At 48.3% G+C, this 24,594-nt stretch overlaps 1 protein-coding gene across 1 annotated transcript in view; it reads left to right on the top strand.

Moving 5' to 3' along the window:
- The window catches only part of SPINT2 (serine peptidase inhibitor, Kunitz type 2), a 31,333-nt gene extending 14,004 nt beyond the window's left edge, over nucleotides 1–17,329 (top strand). The window contains exons 2-7 of the mRNA XM_059381506.1: nucleotides 10,127–10,297; nucleotides 12,905–12,964; nucleotides 14,261–14,314; nucleotides 14,878–15,039; nucleotides 15,369–15,407; nucleotides 16,641–17,329. Of these exons, the coding sequence (XP_059237489.1) occupies nucleotides 10,127–10,297; nucleotides 12,905–12,964; nucleotides 14,261–14,314; nucleotides 14,878–15,039; nucleotides 15,369–15,407; nucleotides 16,641–16,807 (653 nt within the window). The 3' untranslated portion in view covers nucleotides 16,808–17,329. The remainder of the gene's footprint in view (nucleotides 1–10,126; nucleotides 10,298–12,904; nucleotides 12,965–14,260; nucleotides 14,315–14,877; nucleotides 15,040–15,368; nucleotides 15,408–16,640) is intronic.
- The last annotated feature ends 7,265 nt before the right edge of the window (nucleotides 17,330–24,594 follow it).

The following is a 24,594-nucleotide window of genomic DNA, read 5'->3' as shown; positions in this document are numbered from 1 at the left end:
TAGATGGAGAGGCAGGCAGAGAGAGAGAGAGAGAGAGAGAGGGAAGCAGGATCCCCGCCGAGCAGAGAGCCCGATGCGGGACTCGATCCCAGGACCCTGAGATCATGACCTGAGCCGAAGGCAGCGGCTTAACCCACTGAGCCACCCAGGCGCCCCAAAACCAGATGTCTTGATGGTGAATTTGCAGCTGTTAAAGGTCTGTGAACACCAAGCCCTTTGTGGATTTGCCAATCCTTGCCCCCATTCTTAAAAACACTTGGATTAGGTGACTCTTCATTGCTTTCTTTGCTTTTTGATACTGAGGAGTGACCTGTACTCTTATTTTTCTGTGTATAAATAGGATTTTCCGATGTCTGAGGATTATTACAACAAAACTTCTCTTTGGCCATTGTCTTTAGAATTCTAAGTTGCTTTAATGGAAAGAGTAGTGCTGTTTCTAGTGATGGAAGGGTGTGTTACAAGTTCTTGGCAAAGGATAATCCCGAGGAATGCATGGTCAGTGTTGTTATTAGAAATGTGAACCCTGGGAGTCTGTTTGATAGCTTCTGACTGCACATATAAGACCGGCTGAGTTCTGTAAGGACAGAGGTGGAAAATGAACAGGGTGTTTTTTTTTTTTTTTTTAAAGATTTTATTTATTTATTTGCCAGAGAGAGCGAGAGCAAGCACAGGCAGGCCTAGTGGCAGCAGAGGCAGAGGGAGAAGCAGGCTCCCCGCTGAGCAAGGAGCCGGATGTGGGTCTTGATCCCAGGACGCTGGGATCATGACCTGAGCCGAAGGCACCTACTTAACCAACTGAGCCACCCAGGTGTCCCTGAACAGGGTGTTTTTATAAACACTATAGAGAAGAGACCAAACTGTAGTTTGGGGTTGCTGCCTGTGTATGGCCTGTGAGCTAAGTATGGTTTTTACATTTTTTAATGTTTGAAAAAAATCAAGAATATTTCAAGGTGCGTAAAAGAATTACATGATAAAATTTTAGTGTCTGTAGATAAGATTTGACTGGAATGACAGCCATGCTCATTCATTTACATGTGTGTCTTAAGGCTGCCTCCATACTGTAATGACACAGTGGGGAAGTTAGAACAGACCGTGACCCATAAAGCCTGAATAAAGGCAGACCTTGTTTGCGTGGTTTTCAACATGCACAGATTTCAGTTACCACAGTATATTAACTCTGGGTACTTGGGTCAAGTACAAGTTTCAGCTTCTAGCTCTTCAAGCACAGATCACTGTGTAGATGACATATATGTGTGCTGATTGGTCACTGCACGTCTGTGACTCTGTTCACACACAAGGCAAAGCATTCGGTTGTGTTGCCTGCTTGTTTCCCAGTGATAATTCTGTGTTAACAGTTTACAAAAATGCTTAATCGATAGAGGGGATTGGCCGAAAAGGATGAAAAGTGCAGCCAAGAGAAAAAGTGGTAATGCTGGAGGCACAATTCCGATGGAACAGAGGTGGAGTGATGGAAGCACTCACCAGCCTCAGGAGTGTGGACACGGTCTTGATTTGGGAGACCCGGTAGACAGCCACAGGAGCCCTAGTGACAGAAATGAGGAAATTAGGGGCACCTGGGTGACTCAGTGGGCTAATCCTTCACCTTGGGCTCGGGTCTTGATCTCAGGGTCCTGGGATCCAGCTCTGCATCGGCGGGGAGCCTGCTTCCCCTTCTCTCTCTGCCTGCCTCTCTGCCTACTTGTGATATCTCTCTCTCTCTCTGTGTGTGTGTCTCAAAGAAATAAGGAAAGAAAGAAATGAGGAAAGTGATGCTTTTTGATACTGAGGATGATACAAAAAGGATGATTTCCCAGTGGAAGGAATGGTGGCAAAAACTTTCACAAAAAGTAAAGCAGCTCTCAGAGCAGTTGAGACATTGAAATAATGAAGGATAAAATGTTGGTCGCTGATTCAAACCTAGAAAGATGTAGGACAATTCACGAAGATGAATTTGAAAATAATGCTTTTTCTGAATCCAGAGTTAACATGGCTTAAGACCATTGCAGCACTGTTCAAACTACTCTTGGTAATTTTTTTTAAACAACTTAATTGTCAAGTTTCTAATACTTTAGCCACATTGTACTAAGTAAATATTAAGTTTACTATTTTTCCTATATATTTGTAACCCACAGTTGTTTTTTCTTTTTTTTTTTTTTAAGATTTTTTCTTTATTTATCTGACAGAGATCACAAGTAGGCAGAGAGGCAGGCAGAGAGAGAGAGGAGGAAGCAGGCTACCTGCAGAGCAGAAAGCCCGATGTGGGGCTCGATCCCAGGACCCTGGGATCATGACCTGAGCTGAAGGCATGATCGTTTCCCAATTCTGTTCTAAAGCCAATATATCGTCATATCTCTTAATAGTAATAGAGTTACTTATTAAAGAATAACTTCCTGAAAATTGATTCTACCAAGTTCCCCTCAGCCTTGGCCAGTTGGTTTGGTGCTGTCCAAGACCTTGTCATTGAGTGAGTATAAACAGGCCCAGCAAAGGGCTTGGCCTGTTGAGCCCTCGGATTGGATAGCATGAAGGGCCCTGAGGAATGTTACGGTTTTTAGGCATCTTCAGTTTCATGTTTACCACTGCGTTTTATTATACTGCCTCTTTCTGTCTGTCTGAAGGAGGGGTTGTCATGTTAATGCCCAGCTCTAATGGGACCATTGTGAATTCAGATTCAGCTCTGCTTCTGGTTGACTTAATCACCCCAAGCCTCGGTGTCCTCATTTGTAAAGTCCTCATTTGTAAAGTGAGCGAGTTACTACATGATCTGATCTGCAGTTTTAGTGTGACTGTTAGAAATAGTGCACATACTGTGCCTAGTGTAACGCTTTACTGAAGGTAGCAGAGGGGTTTCAAGACGTAAGTAATGCTCAGCATGTTGGTTCTTTTTCTTATTTTTTTCCCTTCAGATTTTATTTCTAAGTAATCTCTACACCAGATTTGGGGCTTGATCTCACAACCCTGAGATCAAGAGTCACACGCTGTACTGACTTCACCAGCCAGGCGCCCCCATTTTGGTTCATTTTTATTTTAATCTGGACCTACCAAAGTACAGTGCTTTAATTGGGGGGAAAAAAAAAGCCTTTATGGAAAATGACAAGTCACGGAAGCCGTGTTACATACCAAAGTATTTCTGACTTTTTGTATAAGCCATTTGGAGAACAGTGAAGGAGAGTGCACTGATGCTCTTTGGGGTGGAGGTGAATTGAAGAATGTGTGGCCTGTTCATCTGAAAGGACACTGTCTCCTTCGGAACAAATAAGCAGACAAAACCAAAATGCTTTTTCCTGAGTTCACTTAAGTCTAAACAGTGAAAATTTCTATTATAGAGGCTTAAAAGCATAGGGCAAAATGAGAATTTTCTCCATTTCACAGGGAGTTTCCAGACTCGGAGAAAGGATATCTTTTTTTTTTTTTTTTTTTTAAAGATTTTGTTTATTTGACAGAGAGAGAGAGACACTGTGAGAGAAGGAACACAAGCACAGGGGGTGGGAGAGGGAGAAGCAGGCTTCCTGCAGAGCAGGAAGCACAATGTGGGGCTCCATCCCAGGACCCTGGGGTCATGACCTGAGCCGCAGAAATCTAATGACTGAGCGCCCCAAGGACTTTGTCTTGACACTTGGTTAAATTTCACCTTGATGGAACCTTAAGGTTAGCTTCAGCTGATTATTCTACTACTTGGAGCTCTCAGTTATACTGTAATCAAATTTGTGTGAAAAGAACAGATAAGATTTTTTTCTCTTTTTATTATAGAAATTTTCAAATACACACACAGTTCTGTGAGCCCACATGGCCCATTACTTAGCTTCAGCAACTGTCAGCATTTTGTCTTTACAGGCATACTGTGTTTTTAGTCCAGTTCTCTCTCAATAAAGAGACATTTCTAGGGGCACCTGGGTTGCTCAGTCAGTTAAGCATCCGACTCTTGATCAGTCTTGATCTCAGGGTTGTGAGTTCAAGCTCCATGTTGGGCCCCATGTTGAGTGTGGAGCCTACTTAAAAAGAGAAATTTCTAAATTGCCTTGTGACAAAAGTGAAGTGTCCCTCCCGTCCCATATCTCCCCTCTCCTCCTACCCCACCCAGGGAACCTAAAAATAAGGCTGTTTTCTGAAACTTCAACTGTAAAGTCAGTGTGTCATCATTTTTTTTTTTAAGATTTTATTTATTTATTTGACAGAGATCACAAGTACACAGAGAGGCAGGTAGAGAGAGAGGAGGAAGCTGGCTCCCCGCGGAGCAGAAAGCCTGACGAGGGGCTCGATCCCAGGACCCTGGGATCACTACCCGAGCCGAAGGCAGAGGCCTTAACCCACTGAGCCACCCAGGTGCCCCTCAGTGTGTCATCATTTAAGAGCAGATGAGAGCTGCTCTCTGGGACTTAGTGGCCTCCCAGGCCCACAGGGTTTGTTGTAAAGAGACCATCACATATACTGGAAGAATGTTCCAGTCAGGAAAGGAAGTGTCCCAGAGGCACACCTTGACTGGTATCTTGACTGTGTGTCCTGAGTTGTTTCCTGGGAGCCTCTGGCCTTCCTGGTAGGTCCTAGTGGAGGAGGGAAACTTAACAGCACACTTCTCCTTACTCTGACTCCAAGGGACAGGCCCCGTTTCCGTCTGCTTTCTGAGGTGGTCTGCTCATTGACGGGTACATCCAAGCTGCTTGACCGTTCTTTCTTGGCATCCTCCTATGCGCTCTGTCAGCCGGTGACCGCATCCTTGCGTTTGGTCAGCTGGGCCTCCACGAGTTAAGTGTCTGAGTGACAGAGATGAGGGCCAGATTCTGGGCAGTGTGACTTCACTAAGCTAAATGCTCTTCAGCCCTAGAGAAGTTTTTTCTCCTCTTTATATACCATCAGCCTTGCATAGAGCGTGTACCTGGCCCCCTTGCTTTTGGAAAAGTTAACTGAATTTCCACCCTTGATGAGGTAGGTGGTCAGCCTGTGACCTTCTGTGCAGTGGTGTTGTCTGGTGGGTCCCACCTAAGCTGCTTCGAGCTTCGTCGGGCATTCTCTCAGGGTTTTGTTTTGAGATGTAGTTCACCTATGATACAGTTCACCCATTTAGAGTGTGCAGTGCTTCTCTCGGGTTTTTTGTCTGAAAGAGTGTCCCTGAAACTGCTCAGGAAACAAGGATACCAAGCAGTCCGGGTGAGTTGCAGGTGCTCAGCTTGGCAGGGCGTTGGATAGGCTGTTATCTCTGTAGCAGTCGGGGTCTGTGTCTCCCCACCACCGCTGCCCCCCCAGCCGCCTCTGGGTTGTTTTCACTTTGGGTCACATATGGTGGTTGTGTGGCTCTGCTCCGTCTTGTCTTGCTGTTAACAGCAGTGCTGCCTCAGACATTTGACAGCCAGGATTGAGTAAATTCTACACCAGAGAACCCTTTTCCTACAGTGTTTTCCTTGGGCCTTGTTGATGATGTGTTGTGTGACCTTTGGCATGTTGTCAAAAGTATCTGCTCCAGGTGCACACCCAGCTGATCCTAGTTAATGTGTTATGGACAGGAGATGCCCCTGTTTTTTCTTACACTGCTTTATTAAAGTATTCACATACCATAAAATCAGTTGTTTCGAACATACAATCCAGTGAGTTTTAGTACATTTATAGAGTTGTACAACCATCCCCACAACCTAATTTTAGAACATTTCCATCATCCCGAAAAGATCCCTGTGCCCATGTGCAGTTCACACCATCCCCCAACCCCACAGCCCTAGGCAGGCAGTAATCTACTTCCTGTCTCTCTTGATTTCCCTTTTCTGGACATAATAAATGATTCTGTTCATATGAAGCATCCAGATAAGGTACTTTTAAATTGGTGATTTAAAGGATGGTTGCTTTCAAATTAACAAAGTTTCTTAAGTTCAGAAAACGCTTTTTCTGCTATACTAGTTTCCTGTGGTTTATTGGTATGTGTGAGAGTTCCTTGAGGTTTTGTTTTTTATTTTTAAGATTTTATTTATTTGACAGAGAGACAGAGATCACAGGTAGGCAGAGAGGCAGGAGGAGAGAGAGGGGGAAGCAGGCTTCCCGCTGAGCAGGGAGCCCGATGTGGGGCTTGATCCCAGAACCCTGAGATCATGACCTGAGCTGGAGGCAGAGGCTTAACCCTCTGAGCCACCCAGGCACCCCTTCCTTGAGGTTTTGGCTCAGTGCTACAACCCTTTTGTCCATAAATCGATGTTTTGTGGAACATTTGGTTTCATGCCCATTGTTATATTTTAGGAGAAACCAGATTTTGCCTTCTGCTTTCAAAAGCTGTCCCCTAGTTAGTGAAGTAAATGTCACAAACATGAAAATAATTAGGAGTAAATGACAGCATATAACCAAGTGCAGGGCCCTGGGGTACTTTTATTTGAGCTGATTATTAAGCACCCTACTCAGATTGGAATGCCCTTGTGGCAGACAACCAGATGGGTGGAGGGCCAGGGAAGTAGGGGAGGTGATGTGGACTCATGATCCCAAGAAGAGATAGGGTGGTACTGGGCAGACGGTGAGTCACGTAGTCGGGTCACTCCCTTTTCAGCTTGCTTTCTATCCTCCTGATTCCTCCAGGAGAAAGTCTGTCTTTGGTGCTGGTGCAGATGATATACCTCCAGCACTTGGTTATCTCTACCTTCTTTTTTTATTTTTATTTTTTTTAATTTGACAGAGATCACAAGTAGGCCGAGAGGCAGGCAAGAGAGAGAGAGAGAGAGAGAAGCAGGCTCCCCGCTGAGCAGAGAGCCCAATTCGGGTCTCGATCCCAGAACCCTGAGATCATGACCTGAGCTGAAGACAGAGGCTTTAACCCACTGAACCACCCAGGTACCCCTAAGGTGCCTGGGTGGCTCAGTGGATTAAGCTGCTGCCTTCGGCTCAGGTTATGATCCCAGGGCCCTGGGATCGAGCCTAGCATCGGGCTCTCTGCTCAGTGGGGAGCCTGCTTCTCTCTCTCTCTCTCTCTCTGACTGCTTGTGCTCTCTCTCTCTTTCTGTCTCTGTCAAATAAATAAATAAAATCTTTTAAAAAATGTTAAAAAAATAGATTTTTCTTTAATGTTGAAAATATAGCCTCTGCCGTAACAGTGACTTAAAATATCTTAAATACTTTTGAATATCTTTATGTTGTGTTTATTATAATAAAAATAATGCAGGGGGGGCACCTGCGTGGCTCAGTGGGTTAAGCGGCTGCCTTCGGCTCAGGTCAGGATCCTGGCGCCCTGGGATCGAGTCCCACATCAGGCTCCTTGCTCAGCAGGGAATCTGCTTTTCCCTCTGCCTCTGCCTGCCATTCTGTCTGCCTGTGCTCGCTCTCTCTCCCTCTCTCTCTCTGATAAATAAAAAATTAAAAAAAAAAATGCAGGGGCGCCTGGGTGGCTCAGTGGATTGAGGCTGCTGCCTTTGGCTCAGGTCATGATCTCGGACTCCTGGGATCGAGCCCCGCATCAGTCTCTCTGCTGGGGGGGAGCCTGCTTCCTCCTCTCTCTCTCTCTGCCTGCCTCTCTGCCTACTTGTGATCTATCTGTCGAATGAATAAATAAAATCTTAAAAAAATAATAAAAATAATGCAGACCTATTGCAAAAGAAATTAATGTCCTAAGAAGTTGGTGGTTTTTTTTTTTTAAGATTTTTTTTTTTTATTTGTGTGACAGAGATCACAGGTAGGCAGAGAGAGAGAGCGAGAGGAGGAAGCAGGTTCCCTGCTGAGCAGAGAGCCCGATATGGGGCTCGATCCCAGGACCCTGGGACCATGACCCGAGCTGAAGGCAGAGGCTTTAACCCACTGAGCCACCCAGGCGCCCCAAGATTTTATTTATTTATTTATTTTTTGGACACACAGAGAGACCGCGAGAGAGGGAATACAAGCAGAGGGAGCAGGAGAGGGAGAAGCAGGCTTCCTGCTTTGCGGGAGCCAGCTCTATCCCAGAACCCTGGGATCATGAACTGAGTCAAAGGCAGATACTTAATGACTGAGCCACCCAGGCACCCCTAATGTCCTAAGAAATTTAAAAAGAAAATCTCACTGTCTAAAATAATCACTTTTAATATTTTGGTGTATGTGCTTCTAGTTTATGTGTGAACATTTCTTTGTGGCTTTGTTTTGGCAAAATATAATTGGTGAAATTATAAGAGACAGAATTCTACTCCTAGTTTGAAAAAGAAATCTAGCCCAATCATGGGTTTCCTTGTACCTCTGTTTGTTAGGGAGGAGGAAATGCCAGGGCTCTTCTTTGAAGAACACTTAATTTTCACATCTTAGATATTAGGAATGTCGTTCAAAATCTTATTGTGGCACCAAATTATTAAATAATACAAGCTTTCATAATTAATAATTTAGACAGTGGCACATGCCTGTAGTCACAGCTACTTGGGAGGCTGAGACAGGAGGATCATTTGAAGTCTTCAGAAAAACTATATTTTCTCAAAGGTAGGAACTGAAATTTTTAAAAGTAAAGAGAAAGCTCAAGGAGCACAAATTTTCTATGAGAAAAGCATAATGCAGCAGAATTAATTTCCTTGTATAATAATGGGTTAAGGGTTATATAATGACTTTTGTTTTCAGTAGTGATAAATAATTTATATCAGCCATCTTATACTTTTTAGTGTTTATATGGATTGTCTTATTTATTTATTTATTTATTTATTTATTTATTTTAGATTTTATTTATTTTATTTGACAGAGAGAGATGACAAGCAGGCAGAGAGGCAGGCAGAGACAGAGTGGGAAACAGGCTCCCTGCTGAGCAGAGAGCCCGATGTGGGACTTGATCCCAGGACACTGAGATCATGACCTGAGCCGAAGGCAGTGGCTTAATCCACTGAGCCACCCAGGCGCCCCGTCTTATTTATTTTTTTAAGATTTTATTTATTTATTTGATAGAGAACACAAGTAGGCTGAGCAGCAGGCAGAGAAAGAGGGAGAAGCAGGCTTTCTGCTGAGCAGGGAGCCTGACACGAAACTCAGTCCCAGGACCCCAGAATCATGACCTGAGGCAAAGGCAGACACTTAACCAGCTGAGCCACCTAGGCACCCCTAGATTGTCTTGTTTATTCTTCAAAACAGTTACATGTAGTAGGTGATATTCTTAAACTTTCTTTGCTAATTTTGTAATAAACAGAGGCACTGAGGTATTATTAACCCTCACAGCTTAAAGCTCATTTTCAGTTGCTAGAAGTCAGACAATAGAGCCTGTATTCTTAATTTCAATAGAATATCACCTCCCTACATTATGCATACCTTTTAAAAACTGTCTGCCTCACTGAGTTAATATTGTTTTCTTTCTTTCTTTTTTTAAAAGATAGATTTATTTATTTATTTATTTATTTATTTATTTATTTGACAGACAGAGATCACAGTAGGCAGAGAGGCAGGCAGAGAGCGGGGGGCGGGGGGGTGAGCAAGTTCCCCGCTGAGCAGAGAGCCCAATGTGGGGCTCGATCCCGGGACCCTGGAATCATGACCTGAGCCAAAGGCAGAGGCTTTAACCCCCTGAGCCACCCAGGCGCCCCTATCTCTACCTTCTTAAGAGGCAGGAGCTATCTAGGCCTTTCAGAGACAGATGTAGCTGGCTGGAATTTTATAACATTTTTTGGTTTGTTTCCCTTGTACTAGAGTAGGGTCTGATTTGGGGGCTCCTCTTGGAATGCTCAGATAAAAGCCTGGAGCAGAGGCATGCTGTCAGTTGCCTTGGGAGGCGGGAGGGCTAGAGTGAGGAGCTTCTTTATGAGGCTCTTGTGGAAATTTGAGTGTGAAGTGGCTGACCTGGTCAAATAGTGGATAAAGAAGGTTAAGACACATCCTTCAGTGCTAAGTTCCCCCTTGGCGTCTGGTGTGGGTTTTTTGCCTTCGAAGGCCTTTTTCTACACTGGATGTTGTGTGTCTTTAATAATCAGGAGCAGGGACAGAGGAACATGCAACTGAAATATAGTTAAGTTGGGTGGGTTGGTATCTTTGTTGTTATATGATGTGTTTCTTGCCTGTACAAGGAAGGAGTCACTAAGCTTGGTGGCTGCACTTAAGAAAGGGCTCGCAGAGAAGCTGTGCTGGATCTTGGGTTTCAGGAAAATTGGGGGCCGCCTCCTGTAGGTCTGTGCATCTTCTCTGTTGGCAAGATTGCCCTGCCAAGCCAACTGGTCTCTGCTTTGTATTTTAGACTTTTGTCGAGTTCCGAAGAAAGTGGGAAGATGCCGGGCCTCTTTCCCTAGATGGTGGTACAATGTCACTGATGGGTCCTGCCAGCAGTTTGTGTATGGTGGCTGTGACGGGAATAAAAATAATTACATGACCAAAGAGGACTGTCTTGAGAAATGTGCTGGTGTCACAGGTAAGACATTATTCCATGGAGAAATGGTATAACCTAGAGATAATTTATTAACTGGGATGTGATGCCTTTTGCCTTGTGCTCTCTTCTTCCTGGCTGAACTTGGGGGATGTTTTTAAAAAGCAGAAGAAACAGGCACAGTTTGAAGGTCGCCCACACGGTGGTTTTATAGCGGTCTTCTCCCTCTTCCCAGAAAAGAGAGTAGACCACAGGCTGGAGCTGGGGGGAGGGGACATGGCTGTCTTGACTTCTTTCTCCCCCTGCTGAGCGTAAGTCAGACCTAGAAGAGGTGAGTCCTGCAGGCCACTCAGACAGGCTGCCCACCTGCTCCCTGGGCATTTGGGTTATTTTTACTTCTGGGACAAATGACTTGAGCTTACCCAGCCAGCCAAGCTATGAGCCAAATTAAAATTGGAACATACTTGGGGTGCCTGGGTGGTTCAGTCGGTTAAGTGTCTGCTTTCGGCTCGAGTCATGATCCTGGGGTCCTGGGGTCCCTGCTCTAGAGATGAGCCTGCATCCTTGTTGGGTTTTATGTCTCCTCACACACTGGCTCTAATCTCCCTTGGCTTTCAGTTCTGTGTTCAGAAAGCAGATATGCTTATTAAAGTTGTACACGAAGAGGGGTAAACAGCAGTGGCCTTGGCTGTGGCCTGAGGTTCAAAATGGCGCTCGAGCACACAAGCCCAGAGTGACGGAGCACCTCGAGGAATGTTTTGTTGATCTTTGTGTTGCACTGCCCTGCAGACATTCAATAGAAAACTGAGGTGGCCGGGTGTTCCTTTGGGATCATACAGCCAAGTCCCTCACCTTTTGGGCGGTAACCTTATCAGATGGTGACTGAGGAAAATACTTACTGATTTTTTGTTGTTGTTGTCCACTGTGATCCGGTATGGGAGCAGGAATTAAAGGGAAATATTTTTGCTACCTTTTCTCTTCCTTTTCCATTAAGAGTTATCTGTAGCAAATGTGCCTGCCTGTTTTAGCTTCTCCTTACTTTTCAGGAAAATGGTTGAAATTTTAAGAAATAAGAACTGAACAGTGGGCATTCCAACAGGATGTTGTTACAAAGGGTCACATGTTGTTGTGTTTTGCTGGAGAGGTGGTCCGTGGTCAGGGGTCCCAGAGAGCTCCTGTGTGGGCACCCAAGTGTGGCCCCACTGCATGTCTCATGGAAGCTCGCCCACGGGTTTGGGAGCAGGAACGAGTCGCTGGAGTCTTTTGCCAGCATATTCTCTCCCAAGCAGGCACTCTCTGTGGGAAGCCAATATCATGAGAATGTCAGTTTATTAATTTATAATGAGAACCAGAACTGCCCAGGGGACCCGACACTCACGTCTCTGAGTCGGCTGTACCTTTAGTCCATGCAGGCAAGCCGCACAGCCAGATTCCCAGAAAATTGCTGGCTGTGCAGAGGGGCGGAACAAGGGGTGCTGACTTGTGATACGGATGTTCAGTGGCATCAGGTGATGCCGGCCCTGTGCCTCTGCCCTGGGTCTGCTGGGAACCTCTGGGAGGCAGGGGAGCCAGGTCCTGTCCTTCTGGACCCTGCCAGTGCTTCTCTTTTTGTACCTCCTTCACTGGCTGGCCTCTCCACCCTACCCCATCATTTCATGTGTATGTGAGAGAAAATACACGTAGCTTAAAATTTTCCTATTTCCCACAGTTGGGTGGCATGAAGTATGTTCAGACTACTGCATTACCTCACTTTCTTAATTCATTGGGTGAGTTAATACAGTTAAACAGATTATTTGGCCCTGGAAGCCATTCTGTCTTTTTATTTTTTATTTTTTGACAGAAATCACAAGTAGGCAGAGAGGCAGGCAGAGAGAGAGGAGGAAGCAGGCTCTCCGCTGAGCAGAGCCCGATGCGGGGCTTGATCCCAGGACCCTGAGATCATGACCTGAGCCAAAGGCAGAGGCTCAACCCACTAAGCCACCCCGGTGCTCCCCAGTATGTCTTTTTAAAGTCATTTCATACATTTTTGCTCTGATTACCAGTGAGGGGTCTTAAAGTTGAGCCCACAGGGGCCGTCTTGGTTCCTTATTTCTAAGTTCTTGCAGGCTTGTGGTCCAGCATGTACATCAAAGGGCCCACATAAAGGAGAAATGGGAGTCTCGGTGAGAGGCACCTGGGACCATGGCGGCTCAGGGGACTCTGCCTGTTCTGTGTCACGGCGCATTCTTTTTTTTTTTTTTTTTAAGATTTTATTTATTTGACAGAGAGAGAGAGAGAGAGGCAGGCTCCCTGCTGAGCAAAGAGCCCGATGCGGGGCTGGATCCCAGGACACTGAGATCATGACCCAAGCCGAAGGCAGCGGCCTAATCCACTGAGCCACCCAGGCGCCCCTCCACAGCGCATTCTTTTTTTTTTTAAAGATTTATTTATTTGACAGAGAGAAATCACAAGTAGACAGAGAGGCAGCCAGAGAGAGAGAGAGAGGGAAGCAGGCTCCCCGCTGAGCAGAGAGCCCGATGCGGGACTCGATCCCAGGATCCTGAGATCATGACCTGAGCCGAAGGCAGCGGCTTAATCCACTGAGCCACCCAGGCGCCCCCTCCACAGCGCATTCTTGACATGCACTTTCTCATTGTGTTTGTCCCCTTGCAGAGAACACCATTGATGAGCTGGCCACCAGAAGGAATGGAGCGGATTCCGCTGTCCCAAGTGGTAGGTTCTTAAACTGTCTAGGATAGAATGGCAGGCCATCTGGACCACAGAAGGACATCTGTAATTTGGGAGTCATGTGAGGGCTTCCACCTCCCTGTCTGGGGCTCTGCCTGGGCAACAGCTTCTAGCTCCTGGCTGGTGTCCTCTCACCAGGGATTTCATACTCCCCAGCGGATGAGGGGGCCCAGGGGCGCTCTTGGGCTTCCCGCTTGCTCTGCTTCCTCCTGGGGGACAAGGGATTGTGGCTGTTGCTGTTGACTGCGGCTCAGAACCCTTCCGTCTCTGGGCTGGCCTGGCCTCAAGTCCCCTGGCCTCTGCCTGCTGTGTTGTCTTCACTTCCCCTCTCTGCCTCTCCTTGCCTCATTTGTCTACTTCGTTCTTGGTTGTCCTTGCTGTCCCCCTCCCCATACCGAGTCCTCTGTCTTCTGCCACCCCTGCCTCCATTCCCAGGGCAATCCTTGATCTCGAGCTTTGTGTTAGCTTGCTTTGTAGTGCTGACAGCAGCTGCCCCATTCCTCCTTTATGCTTAAAGGACTCTGCATGCATCAGGAGCCTGGGGTGAGTGGTCCAGATGCACTGGCAAGTCCAGCCCAGCTTTCTTGAAGGCCAGTTCCCAGGCAGGCAGTGGGCTCTGCTGGGCAAGACCTGCTGTGGAGGGAGGGAATCTGCCCCTGTCCCATTTGAGGGCAGCACCCCCCCCCCCCCAATTTGGCCATTGGCTCTGCACTGATTGCAGCCTTGACTTTGGTCCTCTGGTTCTAGCACCAGTGGTTAGGTGAGAGTGAGCATTTATTAGGTCAGTGGTTTGCTGGCTTGTTCCAGTCACTCTTGAGTTGTCCTAGGCCAGGAATCCTTTGACTGTCCTGACCATTGCTTTGCCTGGGTTTAGTCTTTATTCCCAAGCAGGCCTCCAGGGTCATCTAGAACATCAGGCATTGGCATGGTCTCTCTAGTTTCCATCTTGTTGTAGAAGAAAATATCTCCAGGAGGGCGCTCCTCACTATGTCAGAGAGTGAACAAGACCATCTTGCTCATCACTCCAGAAATTGTGGCTGGGATGAATTTCCTTAGTAACCCCTGAGGTGACAGGCAGGCCTCCCCATCCAGCATTCATTGCAGTGTGTATGATAGAGCCTGTGATGCCTGGGAGGCGACAGACCTACCCAAGGAGGAGACTCCACTTCTAGGTGCCAGAGTGTCTGTGCTTCCTCAGTGGGCCCTGCTAGTCCCCACCCCAGCCAGTCTGTGTGTACTGTGTCCATCCCAGCCTCCCTGACTTGGATGTTTCTGTTATAGTTTCCAGAAGGCAGGATTCTGATGACCTCTCCAGTGACATTTTTGACTACCAAGGTATAACATTTTAAAAATACTTGTGTATGGGAAAAACATGGTTTTTTTCTTAGTTGGGAATTGAGACACACTTGAACATTTCCATTAAGGAAGGTGTAGAGCAGAGCTTCCTGACCTCTGCTGGAAGTGGCTATGGCACACAAATGGGCGGTGAAGCTTGACTTTGGAGAGGCCGTCTGGTGGGCTGGCTCTGCCTCTCCCCAGCTGTGTGGCCGCGGGGAGGGGCCTGCATCTGACTCCCGAGTATGAAATGAGCTTCTCAACAACAGATCTCTTAGGGAGATTAATTAATAAAAAATTAATACATGTGCAGTCCCTAGAACGGTGCCTGACATAGAGTGATCTCCTTACTGATAGGAGTTTGGCTGTAAAGAGAAAGATTCCCCCAAAACATGGAGGACTGTCAAGTGGGCCAGACTGGCCCTTTCTGTAATTTACAAGTTCCTTTGGCAGAGAGCTGTTTCTGTGTTGGCGGGTAGCAGTGTGACTGTTCAGGAACATTCCAGCTCCGCTTCACATCTGAGCTCTGCTAACTCGTACTCTTTGGGTTGTGTCGTTCCCAGAATACTGCACTGCCAAAGCAGTCACTGGGCCTTGCCGCGCGTCTTTCCTACGCTGGTACTTTGATGCAGAGAAGAACTCTTGCGACAGCTTCATCTACGGAGGGTGCCGGGGCAATAAAAATAGCTACCTCTCTGAGGAGGAGTGCATGCACCACTGCCTTGGTGAGCCTGCCTGATTCCTAAATGCAAGAGACAGTGGTTTGTGGACGAGGTCCTTGAGAGGACATGTCCCTGTCCCTAAAAGAAGACCTCAGCAGTGCTGCCATTTGGACGCTACCATTCTCTGGCTCCCTCGTGGGGAAGAGATGGGCTTTGGGCCCAGCTGTTGCACAGATGTGTCCTAGGTCCCCACCAGGATAGTAAAGCCTCAGAACCTCAAAAGAGCTGGAAGAAATCCCTCAGAAAGAGCCTCCTGTGAATCCCTGGTTGGTGGTAGCTCTGGAGGGCAGGAGGACCGTGAGCTGACCTTGGCGTTATGTGTTCTTTTCCAGGCAAGCAGTTGTATCCTTTCCTCCCCCGTGGCTCTAAAGGTAAGAGGCCTCCAGCCCTCTTCCACCTGCCTGCCCTGACTAAGCTCAGCTGTGTTTTTGCAGGCTCCTGTTGTCTCTGACACATAATCCTTCACTGTAAACCCCTTTTGGGTTGAAAGCCCTGTTTTTGCATGAGAACAGTCAGGCAGCTTGAAACATACAGTGGATGTTTGTCCCGGCAGGTATTATAATAAATGGGGCAGGGGAGCTGGAGGAAGGCAGTCTCCCGGGGTGTGACAGGAGGACAAGTCCTACTGTTGGGCTTATGCCTTCTGCTGCACACAGGCCTCAGGCTGTCTCTAGGTTTGGAGGGAACTTAGCTGCTGAGGGGTGTGCTGAGTTGCTCGTGGGTGACAGGAAGTTGGAGAGCCCTTACTGTGTGTGGGCCGAGCGAGGCAGGGCCAATGCTGTTGTCCCCAAGCAGGCTGGTCTGACAAGACCCCGGGCCGCCTCTCGCTTTTGTTTCGGATTTGCCTGAGTCATGGATGATGGTGTTTGCACAAGGACCGGCCACACTGGTTTGGCCTCTTTACACCTGTTTTCCTGTTCAGGAGCCCAGACCTGGCCTGCATGTCTGCTCTGTTCTAGACGAGCGAAGCTGGAATCTGGGTTGCCAGGCACAGGGCAGAAAGCAGCCCAGCCATGGAGGGTTGCGGTGGAGAAGGAACAGCCCTTGTCCATTCGGTAGCCACACGGCTTCACGTGGGAGAGGGAGCCAGGGCACTGGCACAGCAGGCCACATTCTTAGCTGCAGCCCCACCTGAAGGAAGGCATCTTAGCTGATGCCTACACAAGCTGTGCTGTATGAACACAAACCTCGGTGTTTTATGTTTACACACAAGCCAGAGGTATGTGCTTTTTACATCCTGGTACCCATTTGGAGGATTTGGATTCCTGTACGATTTGCCCCCGAGAGGTGGAAGTACAGAGTGGAAGTGGGATTTTTTTGTTCAGAAAGAGAGAACACACACAGCCACTGGGTACACCTAACACGGCACCTCCTTTTCTCAGTTACCTCCTCCTCAGGACTGTAGACTCCCTGAGGACTCCTCAGGCAGGCGGTGTCCTTCCTCCAGACCCCCTCTGGGGCTGGGGTCCAGGGAGGTCTGGCACAGCAGCTGCTGGTCCTTGCCCTGAGCCTGCGTGCACGAGTCCTGCTGCCCCCTGTGCGGCTGCGCGCTGGCTGTGCTTCTTCTTGCCCTTCTGGTTCTGAAGCCTTTCTCTGCTCCCCAGTGGTGGTCCTGGTGGGGCTCTTCGTGATGGTCCTGATCGTCTTGCTGGGCGCCTCTGTGGTCTGCCTGATCCGGGTGGCTCGGAGGAACCAGGAGCGCACCCTCCGCACCGTCTGGAGCACTGGGGATGACAAGGAGCACCTGGTGAAGAACACCTACGTCCTGTGAAGGCCCTGCCAGCAAGAGGCTGCCCTTCCTTGGGCCTCCCTGCGGATGGCGAAAACCTGGGGAGGGAGGGGAGACAAGTGTAGCGTGTGTGTATGTGCTTTTTAAAATAGAGTGATTGGTTTGTGCTTTTACGATCATTAGGGCTTTGGGTCTGTTTGTTACTCCAGAAGGTGAGGGGGCTTTTCTCCTGGCTGGGTCTGCTTTGAGAACCTTCTTGGAGGAGGGCTCTGCCTCACACTGCACGTGGTCTGGCCCCAGGTCAGAGTCGGCTGCTCTTCACTTTAGTTTTCTGCTCCAGGTCTTAGTTTTCTGGCATTACGTGGAATCCTGTAATGTCCTTTCCCACCGCAAAAGTAATGTCTTCATGGTTTCCTTTGTTTGATGTATGTGTTTTTGTTTTGTTTTGTTTTTGTAAACAGTAAGTTTTTTTTAAAAATTAGGATTCTGAAAGGAAGAGAAAAAAATGTACAAGTTTAATAAAAAGGGTCTTCCCTTTTAAAATAAATTTCAGCAAGTGCTTGCTTTCTTTGTAGGATTGCTGATTTAAACTCTACCAGAATTAACATAGAGTACTATGTAAGATGTCCCATTCTAGAAATGGCCTCCTTAAAAAAAATATATCTCTTCCAAATCTTCTTGAATGAAATACATCTTGCATCTCCACTGAGTGCCCATAAAGATTCACCAAACAACACCTGCGATAATCTCTGGCATTTCCTTCTGTCACTTTTGAAAAATTCTAGCCATACCCCACTCTGTTGGTTTTTGTTTTTCTTTGTTTTGTTTTTTAAATAATGACCTACTATAGACTAACCCACACCTTGAGACACTGCCTGTGAGGGCACAGGAGGACCGGACTGAGGGTGTGTCCTGGCCAGGGGAAAACTCAGACCTTTCTGAGACTGGAGTGGCTTTGACCCAAATCACTTTGGCATCCATGATTGTCATGTTTCTCCGTGGCTCTGCAGCCTTTCTCGGGTCTCCCATGTGCTTCTGCGGTGAAATGGGGACAGGGTACCACCACCTGGCTGAATTCGGCCTCCAGGCTTGGCCCCCATTCTGCTGCCTGCCTGTGGGTGTTCCCGCCCTGACTCTAAACTCTGGAGGCTCTTCCTTTCTTCCTCCTCCATTGTCCGCACGCATAGTCCCGAACGTGGAGCAGTGTTGGGGGAACCCATGGGGTCAGGCAGGTGGCCTGGGGCTTCCACTTGCACAGGTGACTCAGGAAGCTGAGCAAGGCCTCCTTCCCTTTGCTCTTACTAGAAATCCCCTCAGGCCAGAAAGCTCACGTTCTGTGCACTGGGGGAGAGACTTGCACCCCATAGGGCTTAGACCTCTGTTCCAGAGGCAGGTTGTGCAAATACCTTACGTCCTCCTTTGTAGCCTTCCTCATTTGCGGAGATGTTGCTCGAGGATTCTGGCCCTCTCCCTGCCAAGCTTTCTAGGCAGTCTGGCCATCTAGCCTCAGAGGATGGTGAGCAGATGAAACCTGCCTGCTGTATCCCAGATAGATGAGGACCCAGCTCTGGGAGAGCCTCTGGTCCCAGGAAGGACTGGGAAGAGACTCCACCCACCATTCCAGGTGTGCAGCAGGGAGCAGGTCACTCAACTTCTTTGAACCCCCAGTTTCCTCACCTGTACTCTGGGTGTGTGAGGGTTACATGAAATCATAGGCATTGGGTGGCGCAAGGGAAGTGCTCTGCAAGCCTCCTTTAGAGAGCTGGTGTCCACCTCTGCCTGCCTGCTTGTCTCCTTATTCCTCCTTGGTAGCTTATTCCTCCTTTATACCCATGCTGCCACCCTCAAGCTTCCTACAGGGGACTTCAAGCCCAGTGATGCCTCTGGCTGAGCAGGGGGCCTTTCTCCACCTATTCTAGCAAGACTGGTCTCTCCCTTAGTTGTGTGGAAGATAAAAAGTGGATTTTATTTTTATTTACTTAGTTTTTAAATATTTTGTGTATTAGAGCAGAGCAAGGGAGAGTACAAGGCAGGGGGCAGAGGGAGTAGGAGAAGCAGACTCCCCACTGAGCAGAGAGCCTGATGCGGGGCTCGAACCCAGGACCCTCGGACTATGACCTGAGCTGAAAGCAAATGCTTAACTGACTGAGCCACATAGGTGTCCCTTATTTTTTTAAAGATTTTATTAAATTATCTCTATACCCAATGTGGGTCTCAAACTCACAGCCCCCAAATTAGAGAGTCATGTGCACCTCTGGACTGAGCCAGGCAGGCACCCCTGTGTTTAGATTTTAAAAGAAGCTGTTGGAAATCACTTTGTATTGTAGGAAGATCAAGACCACCCAGACCGTTGAACTTTAAGGTTTTTCGTAGTGTCCTTTCATGTTTCCCATGCAGAAGTCGTCATACTGACTCACTTTTGCCAACATGTGTCCCATTTGTTTTACGGAATGGGAGGCCCCATGGTCCCCTTGCTCCTGGCCGATGGACTACGCTGGACCTGCGGCCCCTGCTTGGCTGGCCAGTGCTGTCTTAGCCATTGAGATGGGCCGTGGGGCTGCTGTCCAGCCTGGGCAGCCGACTCCAGCCACGGCACTGTGGCCCTTGAAATGAAACCAGGACTATCTGGACTTTCTGGACCATTTACAGACTAATAGTGGTGCACTTGTTGGAAAGACTGCCTAACAGTGGGCCAGTAGCCAAGGTGTTCAGTGGCCATTTCACAGTCTTTGTCATCCCTAGGCTATTGGTATCACCAGGCGGTGGAATGGATTTTTTTTTTTTAAGATTTTGTTATTTATTAATTTGACAGAGATCACAAGTAGAGAGACAGGCAGTGGGGGCGGGGGCAGGCTTCCTGCTGAGCAGAGAGCCTGATGTGGGGTTCGATCCCAGGACCCTGGGATCATGACCTGAGCCGAAGGCAGAGGCTTAACCCACTGAGCCACCCAGGTGCCCCGGTGGAATGGATTTTTAAAAAGTCACTCAGCAAAGACCTGTCACTGTTCCCTCCTGCTCCATACACTTGAGTGAGGAGTTTGTTCACCGACTGTGGCTGCCACTAGAACGGGGTGATTTCTAGGCCATCTCCTGGGTAAAGATCAGGTCAGAGGGATTGGGAGTTACAGAAATTATTTTGAAAATTTGGGATTCTTTCCTCCTCATCGGCGCGTAAGATGCATCTTTCTCCCCTCCAGCGTCAAGCCCAGGCCCACATGATTGGTGCACCTTCTGGGTGGCCGGCCGACCAGAGGGGGCCCTCAAGAACTGAAGTGAATTTTGAAGAGTCTGCCTGGATTCTTTCTTGGACTGCCTGGTCCTAATCGCAAAGGCAGTGACTGACCACCTGGTCGTTGAGTGCCCTCCTCACCGAGTCTCCTTGCAGTGTTCCACACGGTGTGTGGAACTGTGTAAACACACCAGCTGTGTTCACACAGGATCCTTCCAAACAAAAGGTTCTGGGGGTGAGTCGGTGATAGGAGAGGGGCAACCCTACCTACTGGGATGGAAAGCCCTTGGGGGAGGGAACCCCTCAGATCCAAATGGTAGGCGGTGCATCCAGTGCCTGTCCTCTAGATCCAGCACCACCATCTGCCAGTCACCTGGTCCCCTGAGCCCTGTGCTGGGCAGCGACATGCCTGGGCCCAGATGATCGTGCAGTGCCTGATGCCTTCAGTGGCAGCCCCTGAATGTAGGCCCCACCCTAGATAAGGACAGACACCTGGACCTGCATGGCCTTGCTCCAGTCTGGCTGATGACAGAATCACACTTGGGAGGCCCAAGCAGCCCCGGCCTCTGCCAGTGTCCTGTGGTGGTGGTCCAAATCAGGCTTAACAGATCCTCCCCTGGAGTGCACTGTGCCCCAGGATTTGTGTTCGCACGTGGGAATGAATGAGCCACAACATCTCCCCATTGGGCAGGAGGGTTGCTGTGGGGCCTTGTAATTATTAGGACACCAAAGAGCTGCAAGTCGGTGTGAAGTCCCTTGTGTGGGTCCTAATGGGAGATAGACTGGTCTCCGACTACATCCTGGCTGGCTGAAGTATGCCCTCTCCTTCAAGGCTGAAAACCTCCAGGATCCTGGACAGAAGGTTGGCCTATCCGCAGGACTTGCTGCTGCTTGCAGTCCTGTTCGTAGGTCACTTTAAATAAATGTGTGAGAGAAACTGAATAAATTCGCTCTTGGGCTGTTAGATTAATCTTAGTGGCATACTTGTGAAAATTTACCAGGAGGCAGGAAAGATGGACTGTTGGTAGAGACAGGTCTCTGGGGGTTGTGTCTCACACTGCTACAAGGCCTCCTGGGCAGGCCAGGAGTGTGTGACCCTGACAGCTGTTTACCTGGGCCATTTCTCAAAGTTGGGTCTGCAGTGAGCACCTTGAGGGATGCCGGAACGGCTCCTAGGACAAGGGGCAGGCTTGCCAGCCGCTTACTGTCAAGTAGCAGGTTCCCCCAGCTCACGTCCTGCTCCTGGGGTACCACCCATTGCCCCCCACGGGGCCAGGGAAACCAACACACGCTAATGTTCAGGCTGCTTGTTGCAAGTAATAAGGCTTTTTCCCTCTGATCCAGGAAGTTCCAGCTTCTGCCAGCATTTTGAAAAGTTAGGGGCTAACTTGTTAGCTTGCAAATAGAGTGAAAGCAAATCCCAGACACAACAGTCAGCTGGGCGGTGGCCAAGCTCGGCTTTCCCCGGCCAGGCTGTCCACCTCTTGGCCCTTCCCAAAGCGTGGTCCATTAAGATGTTGTGATCATTACTGTTCCAGAATGTCCAGGGCCAGGGCAGCACTTTGGTCTTGTGGGAAAGGAAACTGAGTCCTTGTATACTGTGTACTTAAAAGTCTCCATCTCCTGGGATGTGGTTAAATTCAAAGAAAACATCCCAGTCCCAGGATTATGTTTATAGGACCAGGGCACTCCGTTCATGTAAACTTAAGGAAAGAGAAGAAGCAGGCCTTGTGCAAGTTGCTTTTCCAGGGAGCCGTGGCGGTTGACTGAGCGCAGCACATGCGTGCAGGGATGTGTCCCAGTGGCCTACTCCTTGGTCCTACTCCACCTTGGCTTCCCTAGCCACTTAAGTTGGCATCTGGCAGTCTTTAACTAAACTGCAGTGATTTAAGTCCAAACTTCAGGGCTGGGATGAGCCTCCTGAGAGGGTCTGCTGGTGAAATGCTAGAGAAAGGGGGAGCTGATCTAGGGAAGGGCAGCATTGCAGGCAAGTTGGGAACACAAGTCCCTTTCTCCTACAGGGGAGAAGGCATTGCTTATACCCTTAACACTGAGTCCTGTTGGGCAGAAATGAGGAAACAAGCAGAGGAGGCAGAGCCATTAGAGGTCAGGGGCAGGCTGGGCCTGGGGCCTGCGCCCTTTAGCGTTCTAGGGGAGTACTGAATGGCAGGGGCTGTTTTCCCAAGAGCATAAGGCTGTGTTAGGCCCTCAGCCCTGCTTTTCATCGAGCTTTTGGGTTCAGCTTCCCAGCTTTAATCTGGCCTCCATCTGGAAGTCTTCTGGGTTAGAGCCAGGGAATGAGGGTATTTTCACTGCCGCCAAGAGGGAGTCATGACGGACAGGCTCCTGTGTCCATTTTCCCTTTCCTCCTTTCTGTAAAGAAGTCCCCAGATTTTTGTGAGATATGTGGCAGCCCAACTTGGAGCTGTATTCTCTGAGCCTCCCCTGCTGCTAGATGTGACCTTGTGTCTGATGGGGCCAGAGGGACAGGTGCTGCTTCTGGGTGTGGCCCTTGAAAGGGACTGGTGTGCCCTCCACTTGCCCTTTCCCTTACCATGAATCTGATGGTGGTGGCCAGTGTCCCTCTCTGTTCTGGCCACACCCAGGAAGGATGCAGAACAACTAGAGATCATCTGGGTCCCTGGATTATTTTATGGGAGAGAAAAGTACAGCTATTTTGTTAAGGCTCTTTCTTGTCTCTTGTAAGAGTGGCCACATCCTAACCATGATGCAGGAGTGAGGCGGGAAGGGGAATGTGGAGGATCAGGCCATGCCCTTCTCTGGGCCCATTCACCCTCCCCACAGTCTTAGCCAAGTGGTAAGGAGCTACTTTGTCTTAGGTCTGGAAGGTCTCCCACTACCGATCTGCAGTCTACTAGGCCAGCGTCCTTGGAGACGAGACCATTTTACTTGAGGCTCAACTGCCTCATACAGAACATGGGATCCTACTGCCAGGTTCACAGGTAAGCATATGAGATTGTGTTTGTGAATAATAAAACCTCATATTTGCTGAGCATCCATTTTCCCTTGTGCTGGGCAGGCTCCAAAAACAACCATACTTCATGAAGTAAGTCTGCCATTTTACAGAGGACAAAACTGTGGTGCACACTAGTTGACTTACTTAGCCTAGGGCAGTAAGGGGTAGAATGAGGGTTCACCTTGAGCAGACTGACCTCCGTAACACAAACTCCTAGGCACTCTGTGCTTGCTCTACCTTGCCATTACATTAGCAGAGGTCCTGGCATCAGGTAACCTCACCAGTTCACCAAATGATAGTACCAAATTCTGAGTCACACTGTTCTGGGTGCTGAGCAAAGTGGAAAAGGTCCCTAACCCTCATGGAATTTGTTTTGCTTGGGAAAACACTTCTCATATACTGCATCCAGTTATGCATAAAGCCATAATCATTGTTCATTACCACTTCTTATTTGGAGGAGTAAAGATCAAAGGCCTTTGATGTACTAGTCCCCCAACTCTCCACCACTACCATCCTTCCTCCTCTCCTGTGTCTTTCCCTCCATTCTCACTGCCGCTGGGAAGTCCTTGCAGTTCATCACTCATGCAGTTCATCACATTCCCAGCTTAGGACCTTTGCACTTGCTATTCCCGCTGCCTAGAACACTTCCTCCATGTGTTTGCATGGTTTATCTCCTCATCTTCAGATATTTTTTTAAGAGAATCTTTCTTTTTAAAAGATTGTATTTATTTGAGAGAGAGCACAAGAGGGGAGAGCAGGAGAGGGAGGGAGAAGCAGACTCCCCGCTGAGCAGGGAGCCCGATGGGCTCGATCCCGGGACTCTGGGATCATACAACCAGAGCTGAAGGCAGATGCCCAGATGACTGAGGCACCCAGGCACCCCTCATCTTCAGATCTTTATTCAAAAAAGACTTGAGTGAAGCTTTCCTTGGTAACTCTTACCTAAAATCCAATCTCTCTCCCACATACCATGTAGTTATTACCTAGCCCCCTTTCTTGCTGTATTTCTCTACTTAGCACATATTACTTATGCCTCAAGCATAAGTTACATAAAACTCACCCATTTTATTTTATTATTTTTTTTATTAAGATTTTATTTATTTGACAGAGAGAGAGAGATCACAAGTAGGCAGAGAGAGAGGGGGAAGCAGGCTCCCTGCTGAGCAGAGAGCCTGATGTGGGACTTGATCCCAGGACCCTGAGATCATGACCTGAGCCGAAGGCAGTGGTTTAATCTGCTGAGCCACCTAGGCGCCCCAAAACTCACCCATTTTAAATGTATACTTCAGGGGTTTCTAATAATTTTTTCCCAAGATTTACTTATTTTTAGAGAAGTTGGAGGGAGGGGCAAAGGGAGAGGAAGAGAGAAACGTGCAGACTCCTTGCTGAGCATGGAGCCCAACATGGGGCTTGATCCCACCACACACAGATCATGACCTGAGCCTAAACCAAGAGTGGGACACTTAACTGACTGCGTCACCCAGGCACCCCAGTTTTTAATCATTTTTACCAAGTGGTGGAATTACTACCATAAATCAGTTTTCAAACATGTTTTCATCCTCCACAATTAGCTCTCATGCTCAGAGTTAATCCCCCTTTCCCGTGCAGCTCCCAGCACCCTGT

This window comes from Mustela nigripes, chromosome 17 (assembly GCF_022355385.1).
Source record: "Mustela nigripes isolate SB6536 chromosome 17, MUSNIG.SB6536, whole genome shotgun sequence".
In the NCBI taxonomy this organism is placed as follows: Eukaryota; Metazoa; Chordata; class Mammalia; order Carnivora; family Mustelidae; genus Mustela; species Mustela nigripes.
The sequence above is the reverse complement of the archived record's forward strand: the minus strand, read 5'-3'. Positions and strand labels throughout refer to the sequence as shown.